At 32.5% G+C, this 19,085-nt stretch overlaps 1 protein-coding gene across 6 annotated transcripts in view; it reads left to right on the top strand.

The window, feature by feature from the left end:
* The window catches only part of vap (RAS p21 protein activator vap), a 138,485-nt gene that overhangs the window by 30,826 nt on the left and 88,574 nt on the right, over positions 1-19,085 (top strand). For all 6 annotated transcript variants that reach the window (XM_085815183.1, XM_085815181.1, XM_085815179.1 and 3 more), the window contains one exon: positions 9,946-10,030. In XM_085815183.1, coding sequence (XP_085671309.1) covers positions 9,946-10,030 — 85 coding nt within the window. The remainder of the gene's footprint in view (positions 1-9,945; positions 10,031-19,085) is intronic.

Below are 19,085 nucleotides of genomic sequence, written 5' to 3'. Positions count from 1 at the left end.
TTGATCAATAATTGCTCCTTTTCCTGCTTGCTTTCTAAGAATGGCATCAATTTTAGGAGTTCTTGCTGCTGTTGCTGCTTACCTAAATTTATCAATGAGATGAAGTAACTAAATGAATCAGTTTAATCACTAATGGCAAATATCACATCTATCCTCCTCCCTTATATTATATTTATTTATTAATAGGTCAATAAATAGAAAATAACTATTTATTAATGTATACAGTTCATAAATAAAAATAATAACTCAGCTTGTCATTAATTTTTTTTCAATTCATTTTAATTTCATTTCAAATTCAAACTGTCTAACAAAAACTGGAGTCGGAGTCGACCTGTTTTTAGCGACTCCAGCTCCAACTCCTTTTACCCGAAAAGCTGCCTGACTCCGATTCTGACTTCATGACTCATACTCCACAGCCCTGGTTTCCATGCTTACACATTAAACGCGGTGCCACTTATTATCATTCCCAGTTTGTAGTACAGGGTTTGTACAGTCCTTAAAAGTACTTAGATTTTTTTGAATCAATTTTTGGTCCTTAAAAGTCCTTAATTTTGGCCAAAATCAGCAGAAGGTCCTTAACTTTAATCATCTCAAATTTCTGTCTGTTTTTATGACTGTCATTTTGAGTGTGAATTAGCGTCTTGAGGAATATTTTTGGTGGTTCACTGCCGTCTATATGGTTATCCTTTGAATGAGTTCATGAGTTATAATTTATTTCTATTTCTAATATAAATGATGGGGTTTTCGAGTTTCTAAGCAAGAAATGAAACAGAGGCATTATGAAATTCATTTTCTCTAGTAAGGAGTTCTTATACAACTTTTCGCTTTTGGGGATGGGAATTCTTTTATTAAACAGTTCTAAATTTGGCGACTTTTCAACATTTTGGCGATTTTAAGATTAATTTCTATATAAACTTTTTAATTCCAAGATCTGAGAATTTTTCAGTGATTCTTTTTTAAAACATCGAAACATTGATAAATTTCATTAAAATAATGGTAATATATTGAAATTATATTTAAAAAATAACATTAAAACATTTTTATTTTTCGCTATCATATTATGAAGTTTCAATGTGGCAACTTATTATACAATATTTTGAATCTGAAAAATAAACAAGGTATAATGCTATAAAGCTCAATTTATGAAACAGCTCTTAGAAAAAGCAAAATTAGCTATGTAATTAATTAAAAATGTCTTGTTTTTAGTTTTTTCATAGTAAGAGTTTTCCCCATGTAATTGTTTCAAAATATTCAAAATTCTCAGAATGTGCATCAGTTTTTCTCTATAAAGTTAATTTTATGCTTTTTCCCTCCTATTTTTTCCAAAATATTTCTGGCTTTTTGCTGTTGCAGAAATGGTAGGGATAATTTTTCTTTAGGATTTTAGACATTGAGCTTGGAAAGTTTAGAAGGATTTGAAGGCAAGATTAATAGACCCACGATTCTAGAAGATTCGAGAAATATGTGACAAAATGAAAAATGTCTTCATGATATCAACATGTAATGGATGTATTTTACAGAAAGTTTGCAATGAATTTTTCAATTTTTGGAGAACATCTGGAAGAACAATGAAAACATAATATTTGAATGTTTTACTTCTGATACTAGAATCTTAACATGTTTATCTTCTCTTTATTTTCTCTACTTTTCACTAGACAGAAGCATAGAAAATATCAAAAATGCTTCTGATTTTACCACATGGGCAGACATTATAGAAAGGGATTTTTTTTATTAATAAAGAAATTGAAAACTTTAAAAGATTCATCTAATATTTCTTAATGCATCATACACATAGCTGGCACTAGGCATTTCCCCACCTGATGCAATCTCTGTGGATCCTAAATTCTGCTGCCTAGTGCCTTTCTAAATTCTGCTTCCAATGTCTGCTCAATTCTAAAAGTTTTGCCATTTCTAGATTTTGTTGTTCGGTGTTTCACTAAATTCTACCACATCAGCTCTGCAACTGGCCTTTACTATATATATTTCATATTGCTTCTGAATGTTCATATTACTAAAGAAATAAAATTAGCCGCTTTTTCTGTACATTCTAAATGCATTTAGTGTTTTTTAGAATAACAGAAATCCTTAATTAAATCCAAAAATTCTCAAATGAAAAGGAAACGTGTTGAAGGAAAAAACTGAATACATAAAGGAAATTATTCTTCAAAGATATGTGCAGTTGTTATTATTATGTACATTACCCAATTGTTTATAATTTCAACCTTTACTGTAATTTCCCATTTCTATTTCCTCATATGATAGAGTTATTGAGCCAGATTAAATTAAAATTAAATTGTATAATCTTTGACCACTAGTCCACATTATTAGTTTAAATTTGACTGTTCTTGTTTAATTACGTCACCGTGAGCTGTAATTGATTTTGTTAGCATCAGAACATGCCTTTATGTTCTAAGTTCTTTTTAAATAAGAGGCTTATTTAAACCTTTATCTGATATTGTAGTTAATTTCAAGCATAGCAATAATATACTTCACATCTGTCGTGGGTTTTGGACTATTTAACTTTTACCAGATCAATTAAACCCCCATAGGTACATTGTGGAGAGGTTTACAGGTTAGGAGATAAAGCATGCAGAAACTAGCGAGAGCATTGGTTTACATATTGAGACAAATCTCTAATTGTTTGAAAAGATGCTTAAAAGAGAAGGAAATCAGTATAAACTAGCCAAAATGTCTGGGAATGAAATTAAAGTGACGGATAAATATTTTGTTGACTGTTGTTGTTACAAAACATAAATGTTTTTAGCTTTTAATGTGTCATTATCTTAATATCGTTTAAGAATCTGTGTCATAAATTACATGTATTTTAAACTGTGAAATTTTATTAGATTTTGATTTTAATTGTAAAATATTCAATGCTACTTGATAAATTGCATAAAGTTTATTTTATTCTCAAACTTATTAACAATTATGTTAATGAATTTATGTTTAGTAATAATGCGTACTACGAGGGCTGTTTTTTTTTTTTTTTAAACCTCCGATGGGCTATAAAAAGAAAAGATGGGTGAATATACAAAAAAGATTTTATTACCAAAAGTAATGTACAATACAGGTTATTTCTCTACATAATCACCTTGACGATCGAGGCATTTGTCATATCTGTGAACAAGCTTTGCAATACCCTCTTCATAAAATTCCCCGCCAATGGTTGGAAGTGAGTTGTGACGGTTTCTTTCAGCTTCACGTTATTTTGGAAGCGCTTCCCGCCAAGCCACTGCTTCTGTTCAGGGAACAGATGAAAATTACTCAGCGCTAGGTCGGGACTATATGGTGGATGTTCGAAAATGTCCCATTGAAATTGCTGAAGGAGGCGTTGGGTTACACGAGCGTTGTGAGGATGGGCATTGTCGCGGATAAAAACAATTCCAGAAGTTAGCTTGCCTCTTCCTTTGTTTTGAATAGCTCTCCATAAGCGTCGCAAAGTTTCGCAATATGAATCTGCAATAATTGTTGTTCCAGGCTGCATAAACTCCACAAGCAACAAACCTTTTTGGTCCCAAAAAACAGTTGCCATAACATTACGGTTGTTAAAGGTTCGTTTGAATTTTTGTGGGTCTCTTTGGAGAATTTGTGTGCATCCATAGTTGTGACTGTCGTTTCATTTCAGGTGTGTCATATTGAACCCATGTCTCATCACCTGTCGCAAGGGATTTCAAAAACTCTTCTCCGTCAGTATTGTAACTATCAATAAACTCAAACGCTGCAACCATTCGGCGAGTTTTGTGGTCATCAGTCAACATCTGTGGGACCCAGCGAGCACAAACTTTTCCGTAGTGCAACTGTTCAGTAATGGTAGAGTACAGGGAAGATCTTGAAATTTCCGGAAATTTCATCGATAATTCACTTACGTTGAACTTTTGATTTTGCTTAACCACTTGTCAACTCCTTGAACAATGTTGTCTGTAGCGACAGACTTGCGTCCTTGACCCCCTTCATCATGCACATCAGTTTGGCCATCTTTAAACTTTCGACACCATTCACGAACAACGCCATCACTCATAAAGCTGTTTCCATACACTTGACTCATTCTTCTATGAATTTCTGCTGCACTGTTCCCTTCTGCCTGCAAGAAACAAATAACAGCTCGCAATTCACACTTGGCGGGAGAATCAATTGCGACAGCCATGTTTACGTGACTGCAACTCAACAGAAAATGGCGTGTTAAATACAGTGACAGAGCGTGTGGAGGGGGAGATGCGCAGTCGCCTACTACACACACCAACCACCTGCTGCATACCTGGCCATCATACTGTGCGATCGGAGGTTGAAAAAAAAACAACCTACGAACTTAGGGATCTATTTTATTTTTAGGATGGTATTACAAAAGCGAAATTCAGGCATAGATAATATCTTCATTTGAATTTATTCAGTTCCCATTTGCTCATAGGTCCTTAATTTTTTTCATTAATGGTCCTTAAAAATACTTAATTTCTATGTGCAGAAATGTGTACGAACCCTATAGTAGCATTCCTGCGATACCATCCGCACTTGCTTCAATATGAATTTCAGTTGTAGCGTTTGGATTATAGAGTGCCAAAGTAGGTTATTGTACTAATTCCTTTTTCAAAATTTTGAAAGATTCTTTTTGTTTTGCTCCCACTTAAAATTTTCATTCTTCTTAGTTAGCTCAGTTAATGGTTTCGCTTTTACAGCATAATTTTGAATAAATCTCCTAAAATAACTCATTAAACCCAGAAAACGTCTAATTTCATATAGACTTGTCGGTTCAAGAAATTTCGAGATTACTTCTACCTTTTTTGAGCTGGGTTTAATAGCATTCTTATTAATAATGAATCCTAAAAATTCTACTTAATGTTTCGCAAATTCGCATTTGGGTAATTTTAAGGTCAGATTAGCTTTTCGTAAAGCGTCAAATACCTTGATTAACTTTTTGGTCATTTCTTCCCAAGTCTTAGCATATACAAAGATGTCATTTAGATAGCATAAGACATCCTTATTACACAAACGGCCTAATACAAGGTACATTAAGCGCTGAAATTCCGCTGAGGCATTAGTTAAACCAAATATCATTTGCTCAAATTGACCTGTGTCATCAGGTGTGATAAAAGTGGTTTTCAATTTTGCTTCTTCAGCGCTTAATGTACCTTCTGTCAACTCAATTTGTAGGTACCCATGGGCCAGGTCTAAAGTACTAAACATGCTACAGTCATGTAGCTTTTCAAATAAGTCATCAATTTTGGAGAGAGGAAATTGAGCTTTTATTGTTTGATTGTTTAATCTTTTGTAATCAACAACTAGTCGATTCTCACCTGTCATTTTACGCACCAGAAGCACAGGGCTCGCATATGGAGAACGTGTTTCTGTAACTATACCATGTTCCTTCCAGTCATCAACTATTTCTTTAATTGCCTTCCTTTCAATTGCATTCCTTTTATAAGGTTTCATACATACAGGTATTTAACCCTCGATTTCCTTAATATCCATTTTTGTTAACAGGGTGCATCCTAACTTTGATATGTTTGATGCAAAGCAATCTCTGAAATCATTTAGCAAATTAACTAAATCTTGTTGTTGCTGTGTCATTAAATTTTCGTTAAATTTAATTCGTTTTTAAAGTTATAGGTTTTTGTTCTATATTTGCAGCATTAACATTCAAAATTTCTAATGAATGATTACCATTAAGTGAATTAACATCACTCGAATATACTTCGTCCACTATCTCCACTTTTGTGATATTCTGGTTTTCCTTAAATGTTATTTCCTTATTTCTGATATTGACAATTGGTATAATAGTTTTACCTTCCTTTATTTCCAATAAGGAATTAAAATTCCCCTTATTTCCTTGAACCATACCTAGTCCATTACTGATTTGTTCAGTTTTTACCCTTACAAAATTTACGCTGTTACTAATTATTTTCGTTGTTTCATATGATTTTAATTTAACACATGAATTTTCTTCAATGCAATCTAATCCAATAAATGGATAATCTTTTGCATGACTGTTATGCAAAGCATCACCGATTCTAGCATATGCAATGAGCCGAATCTGGCACAATTAATACTAGAATATCTTTTGCCACTACGTCATCAATTTTTAAATCCACAAATGCTGCACCAAGACTTTTTATTGGACAGTTTTGATTTCCGAAACAAAACAGCTCCTTTCTGCAAGAGAAATATTTATTTCCAGGCCTTTCGCAGCCGATTCTTTAAGTAGACATGACAATGCTCCTGTGTCAATCATTGAAGGTGCAATACGAGAATTGCTAATTAAAGCATTCCTCAAGTACAGTCGAAAGTCTTTAATCCGGACGTCCATAACCCGGAATGATCTATAATCCGGACCTCAAAGCTACAAACTTTCTGCGCATGCGCATAATACGTTTACGCATGCGCACTTGATGTATAACGGACGGTATAAGCTAAGCTAAAATTATCTAATTATCTATTTCAGCTAATGTTGCAGATTGTGTTGTTCCTTAATCTAATTGGATCTGGCTTATTATTTTTTGCAGACTGTTAGAGCAATTTCATAAAAGTAAGCTTGAACTTTCGATTATGTCAAAAAGAATTTCCGATTCTGGAGCTGCCAAAGGATCTACAAAGCGAAACGATGCTTCGATGTCCATCAAACAAAAAGTGGAATTGCTGCAAAAAATGGATAAAAGCATATGCTTTGTTTCTCTCACCATTCCGAAATCTGTAGCTGCTCTGTAGTGAGGGAGGGAGAAACGTCGCGGCGTGCAATGAACTGGAAGTTGATCTGTCAACACTATCCTTATCTTCAGGGCAGATGTTTTTATTTTATTTGATTATTATTATTATCGAAATTATTATTATTTTATTTTATTTGTTTTTATTTATTTCTTATAATTCCTTACTAAATGTAGTATTTCCTCTCGATTTACTCCGTCTTTGATATGATTTAAATCAAATTCCCCGTCATTATAAGTATCAGGAATACACATCAAATAGTTTTCTGGTTGCAATTTTCTAATTTCGATTATGCGTAATATATGCTTTACGCATGCGCGCATTGATAGAAATGTTTAATAAAGTAAACAAATAATTATTAAGCTTTTTTTTTTTGTAAATTTTGATACCCTTTAGATCATAATTGTTCTTTATTTCATAGATTACCCTTTCATATTTTTAATTTTATAATTTCTGCATGCCATTTTACCAGATTTAAATTTATGATCTATAATCCGGAATTGAAGTCCCGACAAGTCCGGATTAAAGACTTTTGACTGTACATATCAGCTGCTACAGAAAAGTCATCAAGACCATGAACATTTATTGTAGCTTCCTTTTTATTCTTAGGGCAATAGTTCCTTGAATGGCTTTTCAATCTTTTGAAATATGACCAAAGAGATTACATGAAAAAATTTGGGATCACCTTGATCATTATGAGTAGAAGAGTTAAATAGTTTTTGTTTTTCGTTATATTTATGCATAGTTGAACTATCTTCGCAATAATTATAGTTTCTCTACGTGTCTCTGTTTTGGAATATATTAGGGTTACTAACATTCACTACTCTCAGAGAGTTTTTAGAATCATCCCAAGGCCATAACTTCAAACTGCTTTTACTTTCATTGTTTATTTTTAGTCCTGCTCAAATGTTTTCGTAGTCATCTAATTTTCCAGCTAGTTCATTTGTGTTTATATTTTTAGGCCATGAATCAATAAATCGCTTTTGCATTCCCTCATAGAATTCGGAACCCGTCTTTTCAATTAATCTGTTATAATTAATTCTTTTAAAGAATCAAAATCATTTATTTTTAATCCTGCTAACCATTCGTTAAAATAGTTACAAATTTTGAAAACGAAATCTGTCCATCCATTTTTTGAATCCCTAATATGATTAACAAATTTCTAGCGAAATTTTTCTGGACTTAACTTGAAATGCTTTAATAATAAATTCTTAACAAATGCACACTCATTAGCTTGCTCTTCTGATTCTCTGGCGATCAGTTGTGTGATCTTGAGAGGTAAAAGTCCTAATAAATGAAAAACATAATCATCTTCATTTAACCCCACCCGTTTGGCTTGACGTTCAAATATTACTAGGAATGAAGGTATGTCTCCATCCTTTAAATCAAATTTTTGCATAAGTCTTTTCAAATCGATAAAATTTTCTTTTCTTGTGTGGTTGAATTTTCCGTTGACGTTTCGGACATTATTTTATTATCGTTTAAAAGCTTTAGTTTTTGTAATTCAAAATTCCTTTGTTTTTTCCAATCTTCAATTTCTAAATGTATTCGTTTTTCACATTCTTGAAACTCTAATTGTGCTTGTTTTTCTAATCTTTCATCTTCTTATTTCTTAACTCTTTCCTCAATAATCCTTTCAAAGACTTGTTTTACAAATAATTCTTCATAATTTTTACTATTAGTGATGATTGTTTTTAATCGTAATCACGATGGCATCTGGTGGAACAGTTTCCCCAATTTCCGTCAAGTTCAATTAGATCGCTTTTGCGTTGTTTTTAATCGTAATCACAATGGCATCTGGTGGAAGAGTTCTCCAATTTCCGTCACAAGTTCCATTAGATCACTCGCGTCCCTTTCCAAGAAAAGACATTATGAAGGTTACCTTTTTATATACGTTTAATCATTTAATACTTATTATTGATACGTTCAGTAGCTTTCGATACGTTTAAAATCTTTCATATATATGTTTAATAGTTTCATTGATACATTTAATAACTTTAGAAGGGAGTAAAAACAAAACATTTACTTTTGATGCATAAAAGATCTGATGCATCTTTTATGCATCAGATCTTCAAAGGCATTCAGTCACTATACATTGATATTGACATCGACAATTCCGCTTCTGATGTTGTTGCCGTCAAGATTTTTCTCTAATATCCACTATGCGTATCTTTTTGATTTTGCGTTATTATTTAACAGGACAGAAATTCACAATGAACAGCATCGAAATATTTTATTCTACTGCTTTTTTAAAAAGTGCATGAGTAATTAATATTGTCTGTCACCATGGTTACATTCCTTACCTCTCTCTTTTTTTTTTTTTTTTATTACAAATGCTTTGAATATTTTTTAATATCATGAGACCATCTGGCGGTAGACTGTGGAAATTGCTAACAATATGTATAATTTTTCTTTTTGAAATTATCCAAATAATTTTTCAACAGATGCTGGCTAGATTTTCCATGAAAACTAAATGCAGTCTTTTCCTGACAAAAGATAGTTCTATCACTGTTTCTTCTGCCTCCAGACTCAGATGAATAACTATTATATTTGACTGATGAGTTTTTTGGATAATATGTTCCAACCTTCTCTTGATCCATTTTATCAGTTTTTTGAGTCTTTGAGGTAACTAGCTAGGCTGTGTTCTTCCTTTATACTTCTTTTCCATAGTAACATCACTTTCACATGTTAACACCATAAACTTGGGTCTACTAATTTTTGTAAAACTTTTGAGTGACAGACCTTATAAACTGCAACTAACATGCTTAATGTAATTGATTCTACTCGTATCCACTTTGAATTAAAGAGCGTCTTGTGACATTTTGCTGCAGATATAAGTCATTAAGGAATAAAGATGCATGTATTGTAAAAAGAGAAAAGCGAGTTGTTACATAATCTGTATATATATATTTTAAACTGAAATTAAATCATTAATGTATGTATTGGCATACACATACAAAAGTTGGTTCTAACTTAGCTCTTTCTTCACCAAATTAATATATTAAAATTTATAAGATTGTATTATTAAAATGTTTGTGTTAAAGTTAATTTGTAAGGTGATTTACTTGTATGATATGCCTTAATCCCAGACAAGAATAGTAATGTAACATTTGTCATTTATTCATGAAAATGCACTTAAATTTCTTTTTTCTTTGTTTTCTTTTCTATTCTTTTCAGCTTGTATTCTATGAACTCATTTCTGTCTTTGGCCATCAAAGAACGTTCATTTGCATTTTTAAGTTTTTGTTTCAGGATGATGATGTTGATCCGAATGAGATTTATCCTTGGTTTCATGGAACGATAAGTAAAGAAGCTGCCGTGGAAAAACTTGCTAAGAGTGAGAATTATTATTATTATTTGGATATTAAACTTATTGGTTATTATAATTTAATTGTTTTAAGAACATAATTATAAGTTTTGTATTTTATTAGTATTGTTTTAATTATATAATTTTTTAATTTACTTTTGAAATAATGGCTTTTTTTATAGTGATAATAATACAAACAGATTCTGGTATCCAGACATCCGATAATCAGCATAATCTCTTTAATCTCCCATTAAATCTTTTTTTTTTTTTTTTTTTTTTTTCTTTCTTTCTTTAGGCAGATAGTTCTGTAGTTAAACCATCGAAACTAGTCCAGCAAAATTTACAAATATTCTCTGATCCTTGTTCTTTGACTTCTCTAATAATCAATCTGGTTATGTCTAATGCAAAGTACATATATAAGGAATGTTCAAATGAAAAGCTACAAAACTTAACAACCAAACCAATTGAAATTTGAATATGCCGCTTTGGCATAGATATCTAAGGACATGAATGTAGTGTCTGAGATGGTTGTGCGCATGTGCCCGTACATAAAGCCAGAGTAAATAGACAGTTGTGCCTTCCATCCAATTGATGCAGCAGTGCGTGTGATGACATCTTGTTGTTCACATTGCAAAATTCGATGACTGAGGAGTAGTGAGATGTTATCAGATTTCTGATTGTGGAAGTACAGTCTCCATTTACAGAGGAGACTGTGTGTCCGATGATTCAGTGAGAAAGTGGAATGCCAGTTTTCATGAAGGTTTGGAGATTATGAGTGATCACCTGAGATCAGGCCAGGTAAAAATGGTAAGCGTAGCCCATTGACAAGGTGAACGACTTGGTGAGAAGTGACATCTCAAAGGGAAGCACTTCAACTCGAATCAGTTGAAGGACACAGTAGTGGACTGGCTCCTGCCACAGCTACAGAAATTCTGGGAAGATGGATTTCTCCGGCTCGTGAAACAGTGGGATAGTTGTGCTCAGGCCTCTGGTGAATACTTGTGAATAAAGACTTCAATATATCCATAGTGTCATTTCATATCTTTTCAGTTGAACACTTCTCATATATATATATATATTTAAAAAATCTGACTAAGGGAATTTCTGAAAAGATGCTAAATGAAGATGATAACTAAAGGCTTCATTGCAATCTCAATCTCCGAAATCAGTCAGTCAAAGGACAGGGAAACCTCCAGTTTGGTTTTAAATCCATAAAATATTTGCTACTGATAGTGAGAAAATGATAAACATATTGTTGAGAATGAAAATTTTCACTTAGCTTTAGTGATAATTTTCAATACTGTTATAGGACTTGAACAGTGAAATTATATAACTGAACAAGAAACTGTCTCTCTGTAAAATGAAAATATTTATACAAAAAATGAAATTACTCAAGCAATTTATGTTGAATAAAATGTTAATTAAATAAGACAAACATTAACATTGAGTTTATTTTGTAAATTTTGGTCCCTTAAAGTTATAAACATTTTATTACTTTGCAAAGAAATATTTCATATTTTTAATTTTATGATTATGTCATTTTATTAAATAAATTATATAAAGTGTAAAAATTTTCAGATTTTGTACAGTATACATATTTACCATTTTTCATGAACTCTCACTGTTGTAGGAATCAAGCCACAAATTAATTAAAAACTCTCTATCCATTTCAATTCATCTTGATTTTCTTGGCAGCAGTACAAAAGATAAAACTGCTTGATGGAATTCTTAAGATGTAAGAATTTTTGAGTTTATTGTCTATGAATTGACATTATTGAAAGTGAGTAACGGATTTTTTTTTAACAAGGTGTTTACTAATCACGCATATAGGTTCGAATCCCGTGAACGGGCTGGCTGCATGGCGTTTTCATGGTTTTCCCCATGTGTTACATTTATACGAGCCAGTTTCCTGTATAAAGTCCTCCACGAAGGCATCCTTCCCCTTAGGCAGACAACCCTCAAGGCTTTGCCATAATCACGCATAGGCAATCATACTTCAACAGACATAGACTTGAATAAAATAAACCTGACACTTGGAACCAGTGGCTGTGATTTTTGTTTATGATAATACATAATCCCCACAATTTAGGGACCTTGGAGCTAGTGAACTTAAAAATAAGATACTGCGAAAACTTTTTTTTTCACTACTTTTTTGCTACTTTTGCTACTTTTTTGTTTTTGAAATGAGTTTCTTAATTAATTCAAACAAAGGCCATTCAGAATCAATCACTGAAAAAATTGAAAAGAATGTGCTAGAAAATGCTGAGAAAGCTGATATTAGAAAAATTATTGAAGATTCAGATGTCTTCAAAATGAATGTTGAATTTGTTCATCGCACTGCAAAATTGATCGTGAAGGATTGGACGACAAAAACAAGTAATGAAGAATATATGCTAGAAATAGAAAGCCTTTAGTTAACCCAAATCAAGAAGCAGATTGAACTAGAAAATTTAAAAACACAATCATTTTCTGTCAGTAGAAGAAACAAGCAGATTATTGTTGAAAATTTAATAAAAAGTATTAACACGCTTAGAACCCCTGTTCTTGAGAAGCTGGAGGCATAGCATTTGTTTTTCATTTTACTGGAAAAAACATTTGCTTCAAAAGAAGTTCTGAAAGGCTTACAAACCAAGGATAGGACGTAAAGCTTATAATGTTTTAACATGCCACTAGGAGGAGTTGTCGGATTATGAAAAAATAAAAGATTTATTTTTAGCTGATTTTCAGCCAACACCAAGAGAGATCTTTGACAATATTAAAAATGCTCCCTGCACAGCAAAAAAATCACATGTTCAGTTTGCATCATAATTCACTGCGGCATTTGAATTCTGGTGTCAGGTTAGCAAAATACGAAAGAACTGTAAAAAGTTGTGTGATTTAATTGTTGCAGATAAATTGTATGTAACTTTGGATTTGAAAACAAAAGAATATATGTGTGTTCGCGAGGACAAACATGGTTTAATCCAATCCAATTAAAGCAAGAATGCAATTTATATTTTTCATCGTACAGAAAATTGTTGTCTGAAATAAATAATTGTAGATTTTGTTCTAATGCAACAAAAGTGTTCAAAAACAAACTATGAAGAGCGAAACATTCCATTGAAATCAAAGTAGAAGTGGACCAAATGTGATTCCTCCAATGTCAGAGAAATCATGCTATGTTTGAAAGGGGAAAAATGGAAAATTTTCATTTTGCTAGGGATTGCATAAAAAACCAAATCAGAGCAAATAAGGAAATGGAAAGAAAAAGACAAAACTAGCATTAATAATGTCAGTTTTATTCAAGAATAATTATATGCTTATATTTTAAAAGGAGATAAAAAAATAAAAGCACTTAACAATACAGGAGCTTAAGTTCCAGTTAAAACTTCATGTTTGATTGAAATCAAATTATAACTTCATCTTTTATTGAAATCAAAACACTGCTGAAGGATGAAATAATACTCAGCTCATATTTTGATAAGAAAAAGGAGACAAATATCACTAGAGTTGAACTAGCTCTGTATCAAAACTCACCCAGGCTAGAAGTAATCATTGCAAAGTAAATAAATTACCTGTTTCTCACATTTTTAACACCAAATATCTATTTTCAGATTCTGAAAGTAGGTCAGGAAGAATGATGTTTAAAACCAAAAAAGGCAAAAGAAAAATTTGACGTGTTCCTTCAAAACAGTGATAAAATGCACTTTTCTATTCATTACAGGAAGGCTGGGGAAATGTTTGGAAATCCTGAGGTTTGGAAAGCTGTACCAGACTTTGAAAAAAATGAATTATATGCTGATGGTGTATTTTTTATTGCAAAAAGGGAAACGCAAAAGCTCTGAGAAAAAGGAACATAAAAGCTTTAAGTAATGTTTTAGATTTCATGACTTCTGTCATGTACAGAACAACTTGGCAAGAAGCACAACAGTTATTATTTGATACTGATAAGGATACTGCCTATTTTGTGATTTTTGCTGTGGTAAAAATCTCAAGTACTAGCTTTGGCCAAAATTAACAGTATGCATTTTCTCTGAAGCTTGCGGGCTTTCGAATTTCACAGAAAGTTGAAATAAGCTTTTGAACATATTTGGCTCTCAAACTTCCATAAAATCCAATCTTGTATGGGAGGGAGGAGCGAAATGACTTCTGTTAACTTGATGCCTGGCTCTTTACATACAATAAATAGAATATTTGGATGTTATGTAGAATGACATCCTTCAGTTCTTCCACCTTTGTCTGGCATTTACTGAAGAGTTCTGCTTTTAGCTTGGCACAGTCTTTCTCTACTGGAAATGCTTTGAGCAGAGCTTTTTAAAAGTTCCCCAGCTATTTGTTTTGGAACCTGGCTCTCTAGCAGGAACTTTCCAGTCCTCTTGTACCATTGTTGGTGACTTTCTGAAGAGGATGCAACGAGGAATTCCAACTGCTCCAAGAAGGATATCACAGAGCCTTTTCCACTGAAGTTACGAGCTGGTTTCATCACAATCCACATGGTCTGAATTATGAATCCAAACCTTTCCATCAGGTTATCTGCACCAGAGGAATTTGCAGTCTAGGAGTGGCTAATGTAAACTCTCCAAACTCCAAAGACAGGGTTCAGTAATTAATCAGGTGCCGATATAATATTCCAACTAATTGAAAGACCTTGAAAGCTAAAATACTTATGAACTGTGTAATGAATTATCGCTGAGTTAAAATATTTAAAATACGGAGTCCAAAGAAGGGTTAAATTTACTGTTTATTCCAAAAGAAGGGTTAAATTTACCCTTTATTTACTCTTGGGTTTACAGTAAGCCTCCACTTGGGCTTTAACTTAAGACAGAAAATAAGAAACTAATGTATATGCTATACACCCACATAGCACAAAAACATCCTTGGGATATCCCGAAGATGTTGCTCGTGGGATATGTGCACATCCTCAGGACATTCCGGAATATCCCGCAAACCTCCTAAAAGCTCCTCCCGAGTGCTTAATGTCACATCCCGGGATATCCTCAGGACATCCGAACTAAGTCCCATTGACAGCGTGCAGGATGTTATTAGGATATGAACTCCTACTTACTACATCCTCAGGACATCCCGGGATATCCCACTAACCTCCTAAAAACATCCCATTATATCCTAAAAACATCCTATCTATGTCCCATCGACAGCATATGGGATGTTATTAGGATTTAAAGTCCTACTTACTACATCCTCAGGACATCCCGTAATAACCCAGTTTCCTCCTAAACTCATCCTCTCTAGTGCTTAATGTCACATCCCAGTATATCCTTAGGACATCCTATCTAGGTCCCACCAACAGCGTATGGGATGTTATCAGGATTTGAAATACTAGTTACAATATCCCTTTAACCTCTTAAATACATACTCTCAACTGCTTAATGTTACATCCCAGTATATCCCCAGAAATCTTCTTTATATTCCAGTGAAAGTGTGTTAAGGTGTTGTGATAACCTGAAACTTGCTTATTTTCCACAGACAGTCTCAGGTCCTCCATCTGTGGTTACTATGGAAAAATAAGAAATGTTAAGAATATTTATACAATTTATTTTCTAATTTGAATTTCAATTTATTTAATAATTTGTAAATATATCTAGAACTGAGCAAGAGACTTGAAATGAATTATTAATACAAAATATTATAAGAGAAAATTTTGCTTTAAAGTATTAAAAACTTTCGATCATTTTTAACCATTCAATAGCCCAAAACTGAATTCTTCGATATATTCATAATTAAATTATTCTACAAATTCAGTTCTGACTTCAGTTAATTTGTATTCAAAATGCAATAATAAAATTAAGCATTTAATAACCTTTAAGTAGTGGACCAGATGTGTGTAAAATTTGAAATTCTGAACTTAAGTCGGTTATGTTGATTGAATCATTATTCATGGCTACAATATGATTAAACAGTTCATGAGTTCGTTTTGCTATTTGCTGTAATGGAGCGGAAGATTTTCTAATCAATTTTTTTATAGAAGATATATAGGTTTCAAATTTAAATGCACTGTAATTATCTAACGGCCCAAACATTTTTACATCTTCGCAAATATGCAGTAGGCCGTGAACATTATGAGCAATATACTGTTTTTCATAATAAAGCCCAAAATTTACTACGAAGAGTTTTAATAGAGACTGTGCGTATTCATCAATTGCCGTCTGATTCTGTATTTTGCTTAAGAGTCTAATCGAAATATGAAGTAGTAAAAAATGATCATGTAGCTTTTTGTTAAATTAAAAAAAAAAAAATAAAAATAAGTGGGCTAGTGTACAGTAAAAATTGACGGTATTCTGTAGCTTTCCAGTGTTTCAATTCTTTTAGAGTTGGTTCCTTGGTTTTCTTGCAAATTCAATTGGTACATAAGGCTTTAAAAACTGATCATTTAAAAAAAAAAAAAATTAGTTCAACATTTTTATGTGGTAATCGTGCTTGTAAGGTGTCTCCGCCTATCCTAATAGTAATCATTTTTTGTACTACTCCTAAGCACACAAGGAACATAAAGTCTAATGGAATATTTATTAGTCCTTTATTTGGAATATTCCTTAAAATGGGATAATCGTTTTGGTAATCGTCATCAGTCAGTTCTTCTCGAGATATAAAAGTTCATATTCCGAATCACAGTTTGAAATGGAACTTAAAGAATATTTACTAGCGCGAAAATTCGACACAGTCCTTTTTCATAATTAAATACTACTTCATCTTCTGACGAATCCAATAATATACGTTGATTTATTCTGCTGTAAATCCGTCTTTTAGATATCTGAGATAATTTTTTTTTTAGTTCTGATCATTTTTGTAAAATAAAAGAAACATTTAGAAACTTACTTTTCACACTCTGTCAATGTAACGCGTGCAAGCAACAGCAAGTCAGTTCGTAACTGAAAGAGAATTTGGAACGACGGCTATTAACGTTTAGCAGAATAGCTGAATTCTGGAAATCAGAAAGTAAGTATGTGTACTTTCCACTTTGTGGGGTTCTTCAAGGATGTCACTATTACGGAGCAATTAAAACCGTTGGGGGCGTTTTGCGACTTTGTTGTGAAGGGATGTTTCCCTTGTAGGGGGATACAAAAGAAGGGAAGGTCTGACACATAAATCTGCCACGTTAACAAAAGAGAAATCTTCTTGGGGCATCGGCTACAGAAAAAGTGCTCAGAGGTGTTACATTCTGAGCGGAGCTTGGTTTCTCAAAAGCAAAGAAAATTTGAGAAGCAGTTTTACGACCAATGATAATGATGATCAAAACTTTAAGATTTTCAACTTCAATTGTTATTTATAGTATTAAAACTGCTGAGTTTAAAGAACGCGTTTAATTTAAAAATTAAATCATTTTAATTTAACATTTGAACATCTATTTAATCCGTTATCTAATTTTGAGTTTTCATAACAACATTTAACTTTGTGTTATATACCTTGAAGAAACGTGTTTACTGCATTTTCTGGATGTTACAAATAAATTAATAAAGCAGCAATTATTGTTAAATTATAAGGAGTCATGTAGCATTGTCGGCATAATGTATAAGACTGCAGAGCGCTGGATATATTTTTTTTTGCGCTTTGTTTAGCAAAGACCGAATATTTGTATGGTTAAAGAGGTAGCAAAGTGAGGTTTGAGGAGAGTAAGAACTTAATGTTAGTTCTTCCCATTCTCAAACCTTATTTTCCTATTACAGAGAGGTAAAAAATAAGTTACTTCTTACCTCAGTCGCTTTGAAAAACTAATTCTCATTATTAAAGAACTTACCAGAAAATGAATGAAGAAACTGCAATGAATTTTTTAGTCCAATAAAATTATTCTTCTGTTTATAAATTCAAATTAAAGCAAGTTAAACTTCGTACAGACTAGTTTTTAACTGCGTCTGTAAACTAAAATTTCGTTTGTTAAAAAAATATTGTTACTTATTACTGCACAGCACTAAACATCATTCATTACTAATATCAAACAAACATGTAACAGATCAAAAAGTATTTTTTTTTTTTTTTTCTTTTGCAGTTTCAAAGTATAGTTATTTCTATGCTAAGAACTATCGATGAATTTAATAGAATACTTTTATAACTTGATATTTCTGATTAGTGCCTCAGAGACGGTAAGTGATTATATTGACCAATTGCCGTACGGAAGGGCTCAAGTTCGAATGCCATATAAAGCATGGATGCACATCATGCCCATCTGTTCATAGGATAAATGTCTTCGTAAAAGATTTTCTGAGTTAACCTGTAACGTACATAATATTTGTGTTTAAAAATATTAGAAAAGTATCTAAAATAATGTTTACAAAATATATTATGTAGCAATTAGAATTTAATCGTAAACACACTTTCAATATGAAACTCAAAAACGGATGAAAACACGTGCCTGTAACTTGTAAGAAAGTTCTCTGATCAATAGGCACTGTGAAACAACAACAAAAATTTGAAAATATTATTACTTAATATTTACAGCCAACATATACAAGACGAAATCCAGTGTAAGCATAACAATTAAATTTTCATATGCAGAATAGGTATTATAGGTATCATAGAGTATCATAGAGTAAGATTTCGATTCTTATAACATGACTTGCGTGTGGTACAAGGTTACTTTAATATTTTCAGATATGAGCTTCCATAAAAAGTAAGTACTGAAGATATCTGAGAAACAACATCCTCAGGAGATCTTCATATATCCCGGGACTTTACAACTTGATCAGGACATCCATAAGATGTTGATTTACGAAGTTCTCAGGATATCTGAAAATCAACATCCTGAGGAGATCTTCATATATCCCGGGACGTTGAGACTTGAATAGGATATCCTCAGGATGTTGACTTAAGAAGTCCTCAGGATATCTGAGAATCAACATCCTCAGGATATCCTAACTACTTCCTGGGAGATTGCGACTTAAATAGGATATCTTGAGGATGTCTTGTGTTATGGGGGCATATATATAATGATATACAGGGTGAATTCTGAACAAGTGGGCAGAACTTTAGGGGATGATGTATACGAGCTATACGAGGATAACTATACGAGCAGTATTCATCATAGAATGTATGGTCAGAATGTTCAAATGGTGAGAAGTTAAAGAGTAGTTTTTTACTGTCACATTTAAGGAATTAA

Source organism: Stegodyphus dumicola, chromosome 4 (genome assembly GCF_044657685.1).
Source record: "Stegodyphus dumicola isolate Sdum_Otavi_A_Nest chromosome 4, ASM4465768v1".
NCBI classification, from domain to species: Eukaryota; Metazoa; Arthropoda; class Arachnida; order Araneae; family Eresidae; genus Stegodyphus; species Stegodyphus dumicola.
This window is presented reverse-complemented; position numbering and strand designations above follow the sequence as displayed.